General features: G+C 44.5%; 1 protein-coding gene and 2 long non-coding RNA genes across 3 annotated transcripts in view; 2 read left to right on the forward strand and 1 right to left on the reverse strand.

Annotated features, from left to right (window-relative positions):
* Positions 1–17,519, reverse strand: LOC146339927 (uncharacterized). Its single transcript, XR_014784407.1, has 2 exons — positions 16,728–17,519; positions 1–10,057 (listed from the first exon to the last, which is right to left on the reverse strand). It is a non-coding gene; the product is annotated as an uncharacterized LOC146339927 (long non-coding RNA).
* Positions 5,051–10,403, forward strand: LOC146339928 (uncharacterized). Its single transcript, XR_014784408.1, has 2 exons — positions 5,051–5,286; positions 8,554–10,403. It is a non-coding gene; the product is annotated as an uncharacterized LOC146339928 (long non-coding RNA).
* TMBIM4 (transmembrane BAX inhibitor motif containing 4) overlaps positions 17,285–20,083 on the forward strand; it is an 11,267-nt gene continuing 8,468 nt past the window's right edge. The window contains exon 1 of the mRNA XM_084810572.1: positions 17,285–17,460. Within this exon, the coding sequence (XP_084666698.1) occupies positions 17,361–17,460 (100 nt within the window). The 5' untranslated portion in view covers positions 17,285–17,360. The remainder of the gene's footprint in view (positions 17,461–20,083) is intronic.

Genomic DNA, 20,083 nt, shown 5'->3' on the forward strand with positions numbered 1-20,083 from the left:
AGACAATTTGGAGGAAAGGATGTGCTGAGAATCTGGTAACAGACTTACAGGAGCTCTTTTTTCAATATTTTAATTTCTGCCACATTCAGTCCCTCTGCAAACATTTTTTAAATGCCAGAGATTGCATGTTATACCTATCTATAAAAATAAAGAAAAGCAGAATAATTAAATATGAGAACAATCCTAAAGCTAGTTCACTCTTCATTGATAATACTCTGATGAGGTGCGGATAATTACTTTTGTAACTATATTTTCACCTACAATGGACAGTGTTGGCCACCCTTTATAAGCTGTTGTCTTCTGTTTGCTGTTCACAAAATCCCAAGGCATAGCATTTACCAGTGTTAAGGCCTATGGAAGTGAGCAAGAAAGCATACTTTGTGAATGGATAATGTTGAAGTCCATAGCTCTACATCCTGAATAGTTGCAATACACAATGGGAGATACTTACCAGGTTTATTTCTATTTCCATTCCCTTAGGGTGCAATCCTATGCATGTTTAGACAGAACAAAGTCCTACGACTCTGATCATTCCCCAGCCAGACAGGACTTTTTTTTATGTCTAAGCATACATAGGATTGCATCCTTATCGTGTTTTTCTAAAAGCACACATTGGAAGTATGTAAGAAACAAGGATAGAGGAGGGACAGGAGACATAACTGAAGACTTTGGAATGGGGAATAGTTCTGAAATTTTATAGTAAGGGATGCTTTACACATGCATGCATATCAGCTGATTCCTCATCACTGAATGACTCACAGCTGACTGTGAACTGACTGTTGGAAAGCATTGCATTTAAGGAAATGTGAGGCAATGTGAAACTTCTGTCTAAGCTGTTCGCGATGGTTCTCCCACACCTCCAAGTCAACACTTGATACTGCAACAGTGACTATAACTATAACTGTGGCCACAACTAAACATGACCATTACCATGTTGTTAGGCACTGACATAGGAGGAAGTGAGGTGTAGTGTTGCCACATGTGCTGTTCGCTGTAGACAAGTCTTGTGTGATACGTGACATCTCTTTTTCCAGTAATTGAACATGATGCGTCCGTTTGGGTTTGTTTATTGCGTTCCAGAAGTATCTCCCATCAGCATGGATAGTTTCCATCTGTTTTCATAGCATCTGCCCTTAGCTAATATTGCAGCCACTCTGCTTGGGCCAAATAATGACTCCCTCCCTTTTTACATGTAGTTTGTCAGATAACGATAGAGAAAATAAGGGCTAGGTTATCTCTGCACAGTCAGTCTGGCTACTGCACAAATTGCTCTGGCAGATAAATAACTTCCTTCGAAGCCCTGTCCCATATGAACTTAATGTAAATGTTACGCTTACCATGTGAGTGGTAGGACAGTACACTAAACTATCATGGAATTCCTGAGGTGGAAAGGGGGAGACACACCACCACCACGATGCATATTGCAAACTACCAAAGACACCACATGAAATATACAAACATCACAAGGGAAGTGTAAAGACTGTTTCTATGCAGGAACTATTTTCTTACACTCTCAGACATACTGGACATTTAGGAAGAATACAGCAGATCACCACAAGTCAAATTCCACAGCTTTGTCATTAGCTTTCCCTTCATCAGGTCAAATTCAGTGCTAGGCAATGTCGCAAATGAGAAAATGGTGATTCATTGGTTTTTGACATGGTAATTCATAAACCTGAGATAACAAATTAAATCATTTTTTTAATTTATGGAAAATAAGATTCCTACCTCATAAATTCAAGAGAATTGCTTTATCTCAAATGTGCTGGTAAGAACTGCACATGCCTCATCTCCTTGACACTTATATTAGCTCATCATCATGGGAGAGACCTCTCAAAATAACTTTCCAGAATGATAGCTTTGGGGCTGACACCGAAAATAAATCTAGAAGCTGTAAAGTTAGAGGTCAGTGAATTGATGTTAGAGGTGTGAAAGGAGCAGACATGTACTTCCAAGATGCTTGTTTAATTTCATAGGCATCATACAAAATGTACCTGAATTGTTTTTCTTATTTCCCCATCAGGAAGTACCAGCCTTGGCTGGCTTATCCCAATTATCTCATGGGTTGCTTTATTAACCCTAAACAAATTCCACCATATGCCAATATTTCAGGAGGCCAGAGAACTCATCCTGTGAGTAGCGGTACTTATGAGATGCTTTTGGTCTATACTTTTGAAAATTCATACTTGGATCATCTATAATTAAATGCTGAATCTGAAACCTTTAATGCTAAGGGATCGCCTTGGTGCCTTAGCAACCTGGGAAAATTGAAATAATATCCCCTACACACTGAGTCAGCTCCTAAAATTTCTATATATAATTATGCAGAGGTGTAATTTCTTACTTTCCCTGGTCAAGTACAATTTCCCTGGAAAGCAGGTAAGTGACAGTTTACACACACGTATACGCACACCTTGTTTATCCACCTGCTTATCTCATTACCAGTGCAGGGCACTTTACCCTGGCCTTCATGACCAGGAGACACCACACGCACAGCCACGATAATGCTGGCTCACAGTTTCTATAGACAAGGAGAGCACTGTGCCCATCCTTGCTGCCGGTCCAATGCTTAAAGGAGCAAAACAGCCATTGCCCTGTAAATATGTAGAGCAGCAGGCAGGTGGTGACAGCAACAGCAGAGAGGAGATGAACAGATGCCCTTTAATTATATGATTGGTGGCATGTGTGTGGAGGGAGGTCTTGTATATTCCAAGGAATGTGGGAGGTAGAGAAAGACATCATATCACCCTGCAGGATGCTGCCAGAGAGGGAGGACTACCGGTATCAAGACTGAAGATTTTGTCCTTACTGCACAGCGTTCCCAAGTGTAGCTTTTTACTTTTCCTCATAGGTGTGAATGGCATTGATCCACTCACAAGGAAAATATAAGGGGGAACACTTGCACCATTCTGGTGAAAGCTATGCCTGCTGCATGCCCCTGTTGACTCTAGGCTTTGAGTGGGTTCCATGATCACAGAGGAAAAATAAGTCACAATGGCTTATTTTCCCTCCCCAAACCTGCCAGTTATAAGTCACCTAATTAGCATAATTACCCTTGCCAGGCACTGGTTGTCATGATGTTCAAATCTCGCAGGGGTGGCTGGCTGGGGTGGTTTACAAACCACCCTAAAAAACATCAATACATAGTTTACGGAGGCAAGTTACATACAATAGATCAAGGGTATGTGGCTCTCCAGATGTTTTGGTGTACAACTCCCATGCTCCCTTGCCATTGGTTATGGTGGCTAGGGCTGATGAGAGCTGTAGGCCAAAAAATCTGGAGGGCCACAAGTTGCCCACCTGTGCAATAGATTATAATGATGGGCAGCCCTGTCCATAACCACTATGCAAGTATAAAAGCCATTCATTTAATGAAGGGGTGGGGGGAGGAATAGTGACTCTGGTGAACTAATACAGACATCTGAATATTAAGTTGGTTCATGAATATCTTTCATGAAGGTCATTTTAATTACTGCAGCCCTCCAGCTGTGATCATTTATTTGGTTAAAATATATAGTCTTTCACAGATGTTTAGCAATAATTTTGAAACACTAGGTAATATTGTACAGTTGCAACAAATTAATATTATGGCCATGTATTGGTTAATCATCTCTATAGAGCTCTTAAAGGACATTGCAAAAGTGACAGCTAAAATTGTATAATTATATTGACTAATTGGTGTTTTAATAATTTTAAGTGGAGAATAGCCTAGTATTTTATGTACAAAAATTATTCATTTTTTTTTCTCATAAAACAGACTTTTCATGAGGTGATTTCAAAATGTCACTTCCAAGCTATGGGTGCAACGCATCCAAGATTAAGCACTGTAAGTCCTGTTGTTCTAAAATTCAGGATTGTTGAGCATATACCATTGAATACCACTGAAATGTGGGGCTTTATTTAAAGTGTTTAACAGCTGGATTTCCCCCTATATTTAAAAAACACACACCTCTGTTTCATATTCTCTAATGCTGCTAGATAAAACATTCTTCTTCAATTAGTAAATTAAGGCTGACATCCTATACACATTTGCCTGGGAGTATGACACATTGAACTCAGTGGTTCTTACTTCTGAGTATACATGTATAGGATTGCACTGTTAGATTTCTTTTCCACGGTATCACAAAAGCTCAACCCAACCTTCAGTATAGCTGTATCTATTCTTTCTACAGAAAAACTACATAAGATTGGCTATTTCTCATTCTAACATCTTACCCAAGGCTACAGCTGTCACATTTCATAACTGAGGAGTCTCCCACTGCACCATGTTAATTCTCTTTTGGGCCATCTCTCTTCTGGAGAACATTCTGCTTCCATTTGAAAATGCCCCATGTAAACTAATCCATATATTCAGAAAAGTACTTTGCTCTGTGATGGGGCCAAACTAGCTGTGACATTATTCAGATCTTTAGCCCTTGCATGACTGATTTTAAATGTATTTTTATTGTTTAATACAAAACCCAGTCCAATACAAGACACAGTGAATACACAATACAATAAACCCACCATGTTAAAGCCTCAAAAGCCAGTGCAAACTGTAAGGGATAATCTAGCCAGCAAACATTTGTTAACATCCTAAACAATCCTAATCTAGATAAGAAAGACTGTAGGACACTAAATAACGGGCTTAAGTTACAGGAAGGCCAATTTTGGTTGAACATCAGCAAAAACTTCCTAATGGTAAGAGCTCTCAGACAGTGGAACCAATTGCCTAGGGAAGCAGTGGGCTCTCCATTGCTGGAGATTTTCAAGCAGAGACTGGACAGCTATCTGTCAGGAATGCTTTAAACTGGATTCTGCACTGAGCAGGGGGTTGGGCTTGATGGCCTGAAGGGTTCCTTTCAACGCTATGATTCTATGAAAAGCTTTTCTAACTGGAAATTCTTCATACTGTTTCTAAAAATTTGAAACCACATGGCCAGAGATACCTCCCTCGGGATGGAGCAGTAGAGCACATTCCCATCAATGTTATTTGCCCACATTCAGTACTGTGGTGCAGTACTGAAATACAGCAGAAATATGCTTCTGATTAAAAAGAATGAGTAAATGTAGAAGGAGCTGAAATTATAAGATAAATAGAGCAGGGGCTGGGGAAAGGGAGCAGGTTGCCCAGATAAGGGGAAAAGAAGATTGGCAGTTGAACTGGAGGGATGGGGAGAGAATGAAATGTTAGACTGAGAGTCATGGCTGACAGAGAGGGAACCTAAAGAAATTCTTCATGAGACAAAGAAGAAAGCAGTGAAAGAAGTTGAGAATAAGCACCCGAGACGGCAGAAGACCGAGAAGGTAAAAGATCTGACAAAGAGAGAAACAGTTACCACTGACGGAAGAAGCATCTGTTCCTGAAAGAACCAGCTGTGTGTCAGGCTTGACTGAAGCTGAAGGAGTGACTAAGGGTGCAATCCTATGCATGTTTAGAGAGAAAAAAGCCCTACAACTCCCAGCATTCCCTAGGAATGCTGGGAGTTGTAGGATTGTTTTTCTTTCTAAAGATGCATAGGATTGTGCCCTAAGGGGGTTGTTTTCTTAAGGGACACCTCTAGAGGTGGGAGAAGGAGAAAAAGAACTGTAACAGACTCTCCGTAGTATAAGCGCTATTTATTTATTTATTTATTTATTTATTAACAATATTTATATACTGCTCCACATCAAAGATTTTGGAGCGGTGAACAAGATAAAAGAATAAAACCCCATAATTAAAACAATTAAAACATTTTAAAAGAACAGATTCTGAACTTAATAACTGCAGCTGGTCACTCAGGGAAGGCCTCTCAAAATAACAATGCCTTCAGGAGGTGCTGAAAGCAACAGAATGTTGGCACCTGCCTGACCTCCAAAGGCAGAGAGTTCCACAGGAAGGGGGCCACCATGCTGAAGGCTCTTTTCCTGATGGACTCCACCCAGGCCATAGGTCCATGTGGAACCACCAGGAGCAAGCCCTCCGATGACCTCACTGACCGGGCAGGTTGGTAAGGAAGAAGGCACTCTCTCAGGTATCCTGGTCCCAAGTTGTTTAGGGCTTTGTACCCTAGTACTAATACCTTAAACCAGGCCCGGTAGCAAATAGGCAGCCAGTGCAGTTCCTTCAGCAAAGGAGTTACATGCTGAAAAAGGGGCAGCTCCTGACAACAGCCGAACTGCTGCATTCTGCACTAGCTCCAGCTTCCGGACCAGCCTCAAGGGCAGCCCCACATAGAGCGCGTGCAGTAATCCAGTCTAGAGATTACTAATGCCTGTATCCCTGTGGCCAAGCTATCCCTGTCCAGGAGAGGCTGTAGCTGGTGAACCAGCCAAAGCTGGTAAAAGGCACTCTGAGCCGCAGTGGCCACTTGGGCTTCCAACGACAGTGATGGATCTAGGAGTACCCCCAAACTATGGACCTGATCTTTCAGAGGGAGTGCAACCCCATCCAGAACAGGCAATGAGCCTATCTCCCGGACTTGGGAACCACTCACCCACAGGGCTTCCATCTTGCCAGGATTCAGTTTCAGTGTAGTGGCCCTCAGCCAGCCCATTACTGAGTTCAGGCACTGGTCCAGGACTTGCACAGCCTCTCCTGATTGAGATGTCACAGGGAGACAGAGCTGTGTGTCAGCAGCATACTGATGGCACTTGGCTCCAAATTCCCTAATGACCGCTCTATAACATATAGATGTTAAACAACATTGGGGACAAGATGGTACCCTGTGGCACCCCATAGCTCAATTGCCAAGGGCCGAGGAATAGTCACCCAACATTACTCTCTGAAATCAGCCCCATAGGTAGGATTGGAACCACTATAACACAGTGCCTCCGATAACCATCCCATGGAGTCGATCCAGGATACCGTGGCTGATGGTATCAAAAGCTGCTGAGAGGTTGAGTAGAATTAACAGGATTGCACTCCCCCTGTCCCTCTGTTGATAAAGGTCATCCATCAGGGCGACCAAGGCTGATTCAGTCCCATAACCAGATCGAAACCCAGACTGGAATAGGTCTGGATAATCAGTATCCTCCAAGAGTGCCTGCAGTTGCTCCACCACAACCCTCTCAGGTACCTTCCCTAAGAAAGGGGTATTTGTGACTGGGCACTAGTTGTCTAATACCGTTGGGTCCAGAGCGGGCTTCTTCAGGAGTGGCCGCATGACTGCCTCCACCTCTTCTGGCAGGAAAGCATTTATCACTCCCTGAACCCACCCAGTCACACCCCCACGGCTAGCGTTTATTAGCCAAGAAGGACAGGGATCGAGAGGACATGGTTGGTCGCATTGCTGCAAGTACCTTGTCCACATCATCAGGCTGCAGGAACTGGAACTGATCCCACAAAATCAGGCAGATGGTGGCAACAGACCTCAACTGGAACTGTGATAACAATAACATCAAGTTTGCTGCGGAGACAAGCGATTTTGTCCTCAAAGTGCGATGCAAAAAGGTCACAGCGGGTCCTCGACAGGGCCGGGGCCCCATTTGCGGTGGGGGGGAGGGTGTTAACAACCCCTGGACCACCCAGAAGAGTTCCGCTGGACAGCTATTCGAGGACACAAGGGAGGCAGCAAAATATGCCTTCTTTGCTGCCCATTCCATCATGCAATAGGCACAATTATGTGCTCTAGAGCATGCTCAGTCATCTTTGCCTCGAGTCTTACACCATTTGCTCTCTAGCTGACATCCAGCCTGTTTCATTGCCTGCAGCTCCCCAGTATACCAAGGAGCAGAGCAGGCCCTACAGTGCTGGAGCAGGCACTCAGGTGCAATCAAGTTGATGGCCCTCCACAACTCACTGTTCCACAGTGAGGCTAGAGCCTCGGCTGGATCACCAGCTCGTTCCACTGGAAAATCCCCAAGAGCATTCAGAAATTCATTGCATTCCATCAATCTCCTGGGGTGGACCATCCGAATGGGTCCCCCACCCCTGCAGGAGGGAAGTAGCACTGTGAGTTCAAATCTCCCCAGGAAATGGTCTGACCATGACAAAGGGATTACTCCCGCCCCCCCAGACTTCAGACCACCCAACTCACAATTTGGAGCAAAAACCAAATCAAGGGTATGCCCTGCTTCATGTGTTGGGCCGATGACAAACTGGGATAGCCCCATGGTTGTCATGGAGGCCGTGAAGTCTCGAGCTGGAACTCCAGAGACAGCCTCAGCATGGAAGTTGAAGTCACCCAGAACCACCATCCTGGCTTCCTCCAACACCACACCTGAGACTGCCTCTGCCAGCTGAGTCAGGGAGGATCCTGGGCAGCAGGGTGGGCAGTACACCAGCAGCATCCCCAGTCTGTTTCTCTGGCCCAACAGCAGGTGCACCCCCTCAAGGCCTGCTCCATGGTGGAGTGGTTTCCTGGTGATGGAGATGGAAAGTCTATGAACCTCCATCTCCATCACCAGGAAACCACTCCACCTTGAAGCAGGCCTTGAGGGGTTTTGTTTCTGTTTTGTTCCTTAAATGACCAGCCACGTTTTTATTGGTATTCTGTTTGTTATAATTTTAATATGCTGTTTTAATGTTTTATCTTTTTTACTATTGTATTTCTTGTGTTCACTGCTCCGGAATCTGTTTGGATGGGGAAAAAGGAAACATTCCTCCTGTGCAAGCACCAGGTCATTACTGACCCCTAGAAGGACACCGCTTATGCTGGCGTTTTCATGGCAGATATAGCGGGGTGGTTTGCCATTGCCTTCCCCAGGCCTGACTCCCCCAGCAAGCTGGGTCTTCATTTTACTGACCTCGGTAGGATGGAGGGCTGAGTCGACCTGAGCCGGCTACCCAAGACCCGGCTTCTGCTGGGATCGAACTCAGGTCGTGGGGAGAGTTTTGGTTGCAATACTGCCACCTACCACTCTGCGCCACACGAGGCTCTTGTTTGGATGGGGAGCGGTATACAAATGTTGCAAATAAAATAAAAATTTAAATGCTGGAAGCACTTGTTTATTCTGGCATCATTGTTATATGAATTGACTTCCCTTTATTATCTGAATTCTGTACTTATCCTTTCCTTTATTTTATAAATCTGTATTAATTTTGCCCTGTTGTTTAGATCTAATTACATTTCTAGGAACCTGAGGTCTGCTGCAATATGCTTCCGATTAAATACAGTGAAAATATACTTCTGATTAAAATGAATGAGGCATTTGAATGGACATTGTCTTGTTTTTCTAAATTGTCCCAGTGCAAATGTAAGTTTTAAAAGTAACTTCAGTCTGTGATATCAGAGTTTCTAGTATGTTACCTTTGAGCTATACTGTGTACAGAGGCAACAGCACTATAGCTGGTAGACAGTCATGCCAAACTATTAAACATCCTCAGAAAAGTGTTGGCAAATATGCAGAAGAATGTGTCATTATCAGATATTTGTTAACCTCTCTGAAAATATACTTTCATCTGTTGGTTTATTTAGCATCATGTTAAACTATTCTACAATGGTATAAATGAAAAAAGTAATAAAGCACAAAGTCATTTGCTAAAAAATGAACTCATTGTTATAGTTAATAGAAACAGTTTCTTATTCATGCTTCATTAATATTTTATGTTTGTTTTTAAAAAAAAGGCATCAAATTTTAATGTGCCCTTTTGCTAGATGGTAATGGAAGTTTTGATGGGTCATAAAGTAATGACTGAGAATTCATAGTATATTCCTGTGGTCAAAGCCATATTTGCAAGCGCATGGGGTTTTCCTCCCCTTATGTTTCAGATTTATCCTATATACAATCCCCATTATACCCCACTTCCCTCAGTGATCTTGTTATACTGCATGTAGGAAAAGAGTCTCAATAATTCTTGTCTTGAACTGATTAAAAGAAAGGTAGCTCACTATTATTCTGTTTTCCTGAGAGATTTACAATAGCACCTCAGCATATTTTGTCAGATGCAAAGCTAAGCTCTGCAATAGGTGAAATACTGTTATAGGTGAAAATAACAGGTGAATAAAAATAGATGGAAAATATTATAGGTCTGATTGCCTAAAACACAGGTATGTTGTTGGACACCATCAGTTCCAGCCAGCATGGCGAGTGGTGAGGAATGATAGGGGTTGTAGTCCTACAACACCTGGAAGACCACAGGTTCCTCACTCCTGACCTAAAGAACAGAAGAAAATTAGAATGGTGCATTTTTTGCATGTGGTTCCCCTTCTGTGGAAACCCTTCCATACACATTAATAATTCCAGTTTAACTGTTTGGTATATAACACTTGATTATGAAAACGGCCCTCTAATGTGAGACATAACACAATTTATGAAAGTAACATTTTTCCCAAGCTATACACAACTTACTTTTGCTTATCCTTTGCTGATAAAACTCATTTCTGGAAACTTGTGTACTACTAGGGAAACTGTTTCCCATCTCCATCTGCATCAAAAATAATCGTCCCTACAAGCAGTACCCTGTTTTCTTCTAAACAGATGCTCTGTGCCTCTTGGAAGAGGCTTATCAGCCAAAAATTCTGCAGCTACAGAATTTCTTACCATGGGGGAAAATGTATAGTCTATTGAACAACTTGCAGCTGCTTAAAAGTTAAGGTAAATATAATACCAAGCTAGTACATTTAGGGAGCAATCCTATGGCCCCTAGACATTGCCTGAGGGGCCATAGGATACTGGAGATTCCCCCCTGCAAGGCTAGAGACAGCGTTCCAACCTTGGAAGACAGAGTCAGAAATCCAACTCCCCCCCCTTTGCCCCCTCACAGCTGTCGTGGAAAGAACCACACTGGCTGCCCTCTGACATCAGAAAATCAACTTTGAAAAGTGGGGGAAAGCTGTGTTCCAGTGGGCATGGAGGAAAGGAGACCCTTCCAGCCTCCTTCCCTCCCTCTCCAAAGCACCATCACTAGAAAAGCCCGTCTAGCAAAAAATGCAGAGCAGGAGGACAGGTAGGCAAATATTGCCTCTGCCACTCCTCTCCACCTGCATTGGATGACCGGACGCCTCTGCGTTCGGGGGCTTCCTATCATCAAGGGCGCAGTCGATAGGAGCCTAGTATGCTGCTATGCTTTGGGTTAAAGGTACAAATGTTAATATTTTCTGCAAAGATAAGAAGGAAGGGATGTAATTTGTGTTTGAATGCAAAGTTTATGATTATGGTCTTTCTAGTCCACTCTTCTATTTTCCCAGAAGCAGAATTAATTTTCTGTCATTCTGAATAAGTATTTACTAAGACTTGTATTTAACAAAATTTGCCTTCAGCTTTTGAATACAGCCAATATTGAGTAGTTTTCAATATTTTTATCGTTTAATGCATATTTTATGGTACAGCTGAAATATGTGAAAGTAGTCATAATTTTTAAAAGAATGTGCCAAATAATAGTTTTACTCCTATAATACAAAAAGCTTCCAAATTATTTTAGTCACTCTTAAAAGTACCCCAAAAATCTAATTAGAAAGTATAAGTATGCATTAGTGATGATTTTATGCCCTTTTGTAAGTGCACTGATTAAATAAAACACAATTTGTAGCCCATTAATACCTTACTTAACCATATTTCTTTCTGCTTTGTTGTCTGAAAAACAGTATTTAGAAGGCATGTGACTGAAAAGCCTGTTTACATCAGATTCTTCCTGCTTATACTTACTGTGACTGTTAAGGGAATTTGGAGATTTCAATAATACAATTTAACCCAATACTGCAAGATGCTGAGTGTAAAGACATTTCTCAATGTAGACATTTATCTAGAAGAACAGCTATATGTTGGTTCTATGATTGCAATGTGGAATTTGCCAGGAAGAAATTGAAATCAATGGGACAAATTAGTCATAGGGAGAGCAAACTTATGGTTCCTGGAGAGCATTCCAGGGACCATAGGATTCTTTGGGAGTCCCCCCTCCAATACTATAGACACCGCTATGACCTTGGAAGAGGGACCTCGGAATCCAGTACCAAAATGCAGAAGAGCATACATAATCTGAAACCCATGGCCACTTTAGATTATATGAAAAAAGTGCTCAAGGAATATGCCTTTCCAGAACACAAATGGCTGGGGCAGGGAGGATTTAACTGAAATGTTGTGCCAGGGGAACCATTTCCGACTGCAGCCCTGGCTCTATTCTAGAGGACAGGCTGCTGTCATCTGGTAAAACTGCCCCAGAATTAGGACGTTTTTAACCAAAACACCAGGGAGCTAAGCGTGGGTAGTATTTGGATTGTTTAGTTTAGGGAGCAGAGTGCTTGTGCAAGGTGCACAGGAGCAATGAAGACAAGATCACAGTTTTTCCAGAAAAATTGGGTTTTATTGAGAAAATATAACAAAACAGTAATGAAATGGTTAACTACCAAAGGCTTTCCAGGATGGGAGAAAGAGGACGGATTTGAGGGTGATTTTATGTCATGGTTGTGCAGTTGGCTTCAGCTTCTGAGAAGGAAGGGAGAAATTTGTAGTAGGATTTACAAAGGCAAGAAAAGAGATTGAGAGAGAGAATTACTACTTTTCCTTTGTTATGCTGTGTTGGAAACACTTGCACAGAGGTGACGATTCAACAGGGTGTGAGGATGGCATCAGCCAAGATTTCATTGACTTTGGGAAGGAGGGAACAAGAAACTTAGGAACTGAGGCAGAGAGAAATGTGAGGCAGAAACTCAAATGACTCTGAAGGGGAGGATGGAACTTTAAAACTCAGAAACACTGGCATGCTAGGACAATTATAGATTTGGCAGAAGAAGAACATAAGAAGAGCCCTGCTGGATCAGACCAAGGGTGCATCTAGTCCAGCATTCTGTGCACGCAGTGGCCAACCAGTTGCCTACGTAAAACCCACAAGCAGGACATAAGTGCAACAACACCCTCCCACCCATGCTCCCCAGCAACTGGTATACATAGGCATGCTGCCTCCGATACTGGAGGTAGTATATAGCCATCAGGATTAGTCACCACTGACAGACTTCTCCTCCATGAAGGCTTGTTGTAGAAAGAGGGTCGTCCTGGAAGGGCAATTTCTAGGTATCCCCCCCCGTTGTTTTTTAATAAAAAGAAACTGTTTAGGTTGTGTTACTTCTTAGAGGAGTGGCCTGGAATCTCAGAGTTCTCATAACTAATTAATGGGCGGTACAGTGGGGCTTTGATAAAATTAGAACTGGAGGAAGGTTGGGTATTTTACAATTTCAGGAGATCCCACACTAGCTGAATGGTGGTGGAGGCCACTCCTTTGTCCATATCAATAGAGAGTTTCAGCAGGGAAACTTACCTTTTGATTTGTCCTCTGCAGCTAGATCCCTGCTAGCTCATGTTTTCAGGCATAGTGGAACCATGTGGAATCTAAAATCTTTTGTAACCTGCCCAGAGAGCTTTGGCATCATTATCATCATCATGACCATCATCATAATAAATGCTAGGGGGCACACAAAAAATGGTGATAGAACCTTGGCTCTCCAGAAACACAGGGCTTTCCGAGACTGTTCAGATTGTGATGAAAGGGAAACGTCGTTAAATAGAACACTCAGTGTGATGCGGTTCTCCTACTTCCTTCAAATCCTTTATCAAAACCCACTTTTTCTGTAATCTTTTTTGGCATAACCCCTTTAGTCCATGCTGCACTTACATAGTCCATGCCCCAATTAAGCTTAATTCTGCAAGAAAACCAGAAGTAGAAACAGCTGCTTAAACAGCCTCATCTCGAAAAGCTCATAGATGCATATTCTTCCCGTTTATCCTTACCTCCATTTTCCTCCCTTTCCTCTTGTCTCGTGGTTTAAACTCCACAGGGTGGGGACTTTACAAAGCCCCGGTGCACACTGATGGTGCTATATAATTACATTTAAAGTGATGTATATATTCATAGCAGTTGTACTTATTGATGTCAATATTTCTGAAATGTTATATTGAGAATTTTCTCCTATAATTAGGAGCTAATGTAACATCAAAAAGGGGTAGACATGTCTTACCAACTCAGCTGAGAGAAAGTGATTGTCTTGAATTTATGAGCTATGAATCCCATTTCTCATAAATTAAATAATGAACATTATCTCGGGTTTATGAAGTGGCCACACAAAAAGCAATCAATGACTGTTTTCTGATTTGCTACTTTGCTTAGCACTGAATTGTATTTTTTGATTAAAAGTACCGGAGCCATGAGATTTCCGCTTTAGTAACTCTGAAGGCTGTCATGCAGAAAATGGAGCAGAGTTGTTCCCTGTTGCTCCAGAGAGCAGAACCTATCCAGTAATAGGAAGTTGCAGGGAAGTAACTTCCTCAACAGAGAGGGCTGTTCAGCAGTGAAATAGACTACCTAGGGAGGTGTTGGGTTCTTCTTTCGCTGGAGGTATTTAAGTAGATGCCGGATGGCCAACTGTTAGGGATGCTGTAACTGCATCCTACATTGCAGAGCCTGCATTGAGCTGGACTAGATGATCTCGAAGGACCCTTCCAACTCTATGATTCTATGTTCTTATGTGGAAATATATACAAATAGAATTCTTGATGATACAGTTTTTGCTAGTATGAATTCTGGTTGTGACAGTGTCTATTGTCACAAAGAATCATAGAATATTAGGGTTGGAAGGGGCCTACAAGGCCATCGAGTCCAACCCCCTGCTCAATGCAGGAATCCAAGTCAGAGCATCCCTGACAGATGGCTGTCCAGCCTCATCTTGAACGCCTCCAGTGTGGGAGAGCACACCACCTCCCTAGGTCATTGGTTCTATTGTCGTATTGCTCTAACAGTCAGGAAGTTTTTCCTCATGTTCAGCCGGAATCTGGCTTCCTGTCACTTGAGCCCATTATTCCGTGTCCTGCACTCTGGGATGATCAAGAAGAGATCCTGGTCTTCCTCTCTGTGACAACCTTTCAAGGACTTGAAGAGTGCTATCATATCTCCCCTCAGTCTTCTCTTCTCAAGGCTAAACATGCCCAGTTCTTTCAGTCTCTCTTCATAGGGCTTTGTTTCCAGTCCCCTGATCATCTTTGTTGCCCTCCTCTGAACCCTCTCCAGTTTGTCTGCATCGTTCTTAAAAGTGTAGTGCCCAGAACTGGACACAGTACTCCAGATGAGGCCTAATCAGTGCTGAGTAGAGGGGAACTAGTACTTCCTGGGATTTGGAAGCTATGCTTCTATTGTTGTTGTTCAGTCGTTGAGTCGCGTCCGACTCTTCGTGACCCCATGGACCATAGCACGCCAGGCATTCCTGTCCTGCGCTCTCTCCCGGAGTGTGCTCAAGTTCATATTCATTGCATCGGTGATGCTATCTAGCCATCTCATCCTCTGCCGTCTCCTTCTCCTTTTGCCTTCAGTCATGCTTCTATTAATGCAGCCCAAAATAGCATTGGCCTTTTTTGCAGCCACATCCCATTGTTGGCTCATATTCAGCTTGTGATCAACAACAATTCCAAGATCCTTCTCGCTTGTCGTGTTGTTGAGCCACATATCCCCCATCTTGTAACTGTGCATTTGGTTTCTTTTTCCTAGGTGCAGAACTTGGCATTTATCCCTATGAAATGTCTTTCTGTTGTTTTCTGCCCAGTACTCCAGTCTATCCAGATCACTTTGAAGTTTGTTCCTGTCTTCCAAAGTATTAGCTATCCTGTCCAATTTTGTGTCATCTGCAAATTGTATCAGCATTCCCTGCACCTCTTCCTCCAAGTCATTAATAAAAATGTTGAAGAGCACCGAGCCCAGGACTGAGCCCTCTGGTCCCCACTCATTACCTCTCCCCAGTTTGAGAAGGTCCCATTGATAAGCACTCTTTGAGTCCGATTCTGTAGCCAGCCGTGGATCCTCCGGATCGTTGTTTCATCTAGCCCACTTTGAGCCAGTTTGCTCATCAGGATATCATGGGGCACTTTGTCGAACGCTTTGCTGAAGTCGAGGTATATGATGTCTTCAGCATTCCCACAGTCCACAAGGGAGGTTACTTGATCAAAAAATGAGGTCAGATTCGTCTGGCAGGACTTGTTTTTGACAAATCCATGTTGGCCTCGAGTAATCACGGCATTGTTTTCAAGGTGCTTCCAGATGGATTGCTTTATCATCTGCTCCAGAATTTTCCCAGGGATTGATGTCAGACTGACTGGTCTGTAGTTCCCAGGTTCCTCTTTTTTTACCCTTTTTGAAGATAGGGACATTAGCCCTGCTCCAGTCATCTGGCACTTCCCCCGTCCTCCCTGATTTCTCAAAGAGAATAGACAGCGGTTCTGAGAGTTCTTCTGCCAGTTCCTTTATTACTCTAGGATGCAGTTCATCTTGCCCTGGAGATTTGAACTCATTCAAAGTAATTAGGTGTTCCTTGACCATATGCCTGTCGATCTCAAGCTGCAATCCTGCCCCTTCAGCCCGTACTTCGCCTTTGCCAGGGGGGTCATAGACCCTCTTTTGGGAGAAGACTGAGCCAAAGTAAGAATTGAGCACCTCTGCCTTTTCTTTGTCATCTGTTATCGTTTTGCCATCCTTATTTAATAGCTGAACCACCATTTCTTTCCTCTGCCTTTTACTATGCACATAGCTGAAGTCACATTACCATTCCTTCAGTACTTGTTAGGTGAGACCAGGTCTGCCTATTATGTTCAACCTCATCCTAAATGTATTTCCTCAGAAGTAATTCCTGCTGTGTCCAATGTGATTTACTCCCTGGTAAATATGGTTAACGTTGTAGCTATTCTGAGAAAAAGAACTTTCCTAGACTGCAGTTGCAATGCCACACCCCAGGCTTTCCCAATCTGGGGCCTTCCAGATGTTTTTTACTACAAGTCCCATCAGCCCTAGCCAGTACAAACGGGTACAAACGTGTTTGGGAGTTGTAATCCAAAAAGCTGCTATCCCCACTTACCTAGGAGTAAGCCCCACTGAACTCAGTGGGCTTGCTTCTGAGTAGAGATGTATAGGGCTGCAGATGTTTCGTCTCGAAGTGTTTAATTGAATGCTTTTTACGTTGGACGTGCTCGTTCTTAATGTTGCGTGCACCGCCCTGGGGTCGCTTGCGGAGGAAGGGAGTTTATACGTTTTGTACAGGCCTAAACGGATAAGTGAGGCCGGCAAAGCGATCCTTCTTCTCAGAGCCGCGGTTCCGACCCTGGGAATTTTACGCAGGGGCGCCAGTCACGGTTTCGCGCGGCCCGTGCTTTAGGGCGCAGGGGCGGGATTCGCGTCGCGTCGCGTCGCGTCTCCCATCGCCGGCTTCGAGGACAACGGAGCAGCGACCAGCCGCCCCATCCAGCGCCTCGCTCGCTACTCGCGCCGGCGAGCACAGCCATTGGTCGGAGGTGGCGTCACAACAACGCCGCGGCCGGCGGAGAGGAGGCCGGAAAGCCGAGCCTCCAGCGAGCGCGAGCCGAGGCCGGGCGGGGCGATCGACGCTCTCCGCGATCGGTTTAAAGGCGCTCGCCCGGAAGCGACCGTCGTCTGGCGAAACGGCCGTCGCCAGAGCGCGAGGGGCGTCGCCGCGGAGCCCAAAGCGGCCGGGATGATGGCCGCCGAGAGTCCGTGCTACCCGAGGACATCCATCGAGGACGATTTCAACTATGGCACTAACGTGGCCTCGGCCAGCGTGCACATCCGCATGGGTAAAGAGCCCCGCTCCGCCGCGGCCTGGCCTCCTCGCCCCCCCCCCACTTCTTCTCCGTCGCCCGGTACAAGCTCCTCCGGCCTGGCTTGGCTCCAGATCGCTGCCCGTTCCCACGACTTCCCAGGCGCCTGGGCTGGAAGCCTCCCCAGCAATATCTTTCATAAATACAGCAGTTGCCTGGGTATATACGCCTCTGTGCAGTAAGCTGTAGAAGCCGCAGCTGCTCACAGGACAAAATGGAAGTATCCACAACTTCTGTTATTTCAGTGATGTGGCAGGAGCGCCCCCCACGCCCGAAGTAGAAGCCAAGCCAGACAGACAGTCAGGGTATCTAGTGTGAATTGTCTTGAGTTTTTGGTTTCTTAGCTGAAGCTGAACCCTGACAAGACCGAGGTACTTTTGGTGGGAGACAAGAGGAGGCTGGGGGATGTTGACCTGGTGTTGAATGGGGTACGGCTACCCTTGAAAGACCAGGTCCGCAGCCTGGGGGTCATTTTGGACTCCCAGCTGTCCATGGAGGCTCAGGTGTCAGCTGTGAGCCGGACAGCGCTGTATCAACTCCATCTGATACGGCGGCTGCGCCCCTTCCTTCCCGACCATCTGCTCCCATTGGTAGTACATGCCCTGGTCTCCTCTCGTTTAGACTACTGTAATGCGCTCTACGTGGGGTTACCCTTGAAGACGGTTCGGAAGCTGCAGCTGGTACAGAACGCGGCGGCTCGCCTGATTAAAGGCAGCCGCCGGAGATATCACATCACTCCAGTGCTGAAAGAGTTGCACTGGTTACCAGTTGTTTTCCGGGCCAAATTCAAGGTGTTGGTTTTGACCTTTAAAACCCTATATGGTTTCGGCCCAGCCTCCAGCAACACCAGACAGGCCGCTCAACAAGATCAGCCTCGGATGGCCTTCTCTCTGTCCCATCAGCCAGGACAGCTAGACTGGTGGGGACGAGGGAGAGGGCCTTTTCTGTGGTGGCCCCCACTCTGTGGAACTCCCTCCCTAGGGAACTCCGTCATGCCCCCTCTTTAATGAGCTTCCGTCGTGCATTAAAAACGTGGATGTTCAGGCAGGCATTTGGGGTGGGTTAGGGTATTTTAGAAAATGTTTTTATTGTAGAATTTTATTGTTTTAAACTGTTTTTATTGTATGTTGTACATCGCCCAGAGTGACTGGGTGACCAGCCAGATGGGCGATTAATAAATTTAATAATAAATAAATAAAATAAATTAGCTGTGCAGATAATGCTTCCTGTGCTAGGAGGAAGAGAAGAACTGTCCAGTGCTATTGTTCCCACCTTGCAGATGGTTGGAGGTGAGGCTGAAAGATATTATGCCCCTACTGGGGAGGGGGTCAGAGCAGCTTATAACAACCCTACGATGTGGCCCAGTTAACATCTTGATACGGTGAGGGGGCTCAGCAAGTGTCTTGTGGCAACCCTGTGTTGTAGTCAATTTAGGCCTAGGGATGGGGTACATGTGGACCTCCAGATGTTGGACTTCAACTCCCATCATCCTGCACCATTGGTTATGCTGGCTGGGTCTCCCGAGAGTTGCAATCCAACAACCTCTGGAGGTCCACATCTTCTCCACCCCTAGACAGTAGGGTCCCCCAAGGATCTGTATTTGGACTGGTGCTTCTTAATTTGTTCATAAATGAACTGGAATTAGGAATGAGCAGTGAGGTGGCCAAGTTTGCTTATGACACCAAATTAGTTAGGGTGGTTAAAACAGAAAGGGACTGCGAAAAGCTCCGAAAGGGTCTCTCCAAACTGGGAGAATGAGCATTAAAATGGTAAATGGAGTTCAGTGTAAGCAAGTAATGCACATTGGGGCAAAAAAAATCCCAACGTTATGTATATGGTGATGGGATCTGAGCCAACAGTGCCTGACCAAGGAAGAGATCTTGGGGTTATGGGTGATAGCTTAATGAAAATGTTGACCCAGTGTGCAACTGCTGTAAAAAAGGCAAATTCCATGTTGGACATAATTAGAAAAGGAATTTAAAATAAAACTGCCAATATCGTACTGCTCTTATATAAATCGATGTTGTGACCACACTTGGAACACTGTGTAGATGCAGAAAAGGGAAACCATAATGTTTAAGGGGCTAGAGCAAGTCCCCTATGAGAAAAGGAGAATGTTTAGCTTAGAAAAGTGAATTACGGGGAGACATGATAGAGGTGTACAAAATTATGTATGGTGTGAAGAAAGTATGTAGGGAGAAGTTTTTTCTCACTCTCATAATACTAGAACCTGGGATCATACAATGAACCTGGGTGATGGGAATTTCCAGACGGATAAAAGGAAGTACTTCACATAACGCATAGTTAAACTATGGACTTTACTACCATAAGTGATAGCCACCAACTGAGAAGGCTTTAAAAGAGACTTAGGGCACAGTCTTATCTGGATAGTTGCCAGCCTCTGAAATTGGAGGCTGTTGACTATCCTATGCAGGGCAGCTGGAGCACGGAGGGAATCCTCTCCTCCATGCATCAGCCTCCCTGCATTTTTGCCCAGACGATTTCACCCATCTAGGTGCAGCTTCGGGGAGGGAAGGGCCTGGAGAGCAGATAGGAAGCTGCGTAAAGCAACTTCCGCGGTCTCCTCCCATCCCCGCTT

Source organism: Heloderma suspectum, chromosome 7 (genome assembly GCF_057233095.1).
Source record: "Heloderma suspectum isolate Gila_16-S chromosome 7, 16-S_ref, whole genome shotgun sequence".
Lineage (NCBI taxonomy): Eukaryota > Metazoa > Chordata > Lepidosauria > Squamata > Helodermatidae > Heloderma > Heloderma suspectum.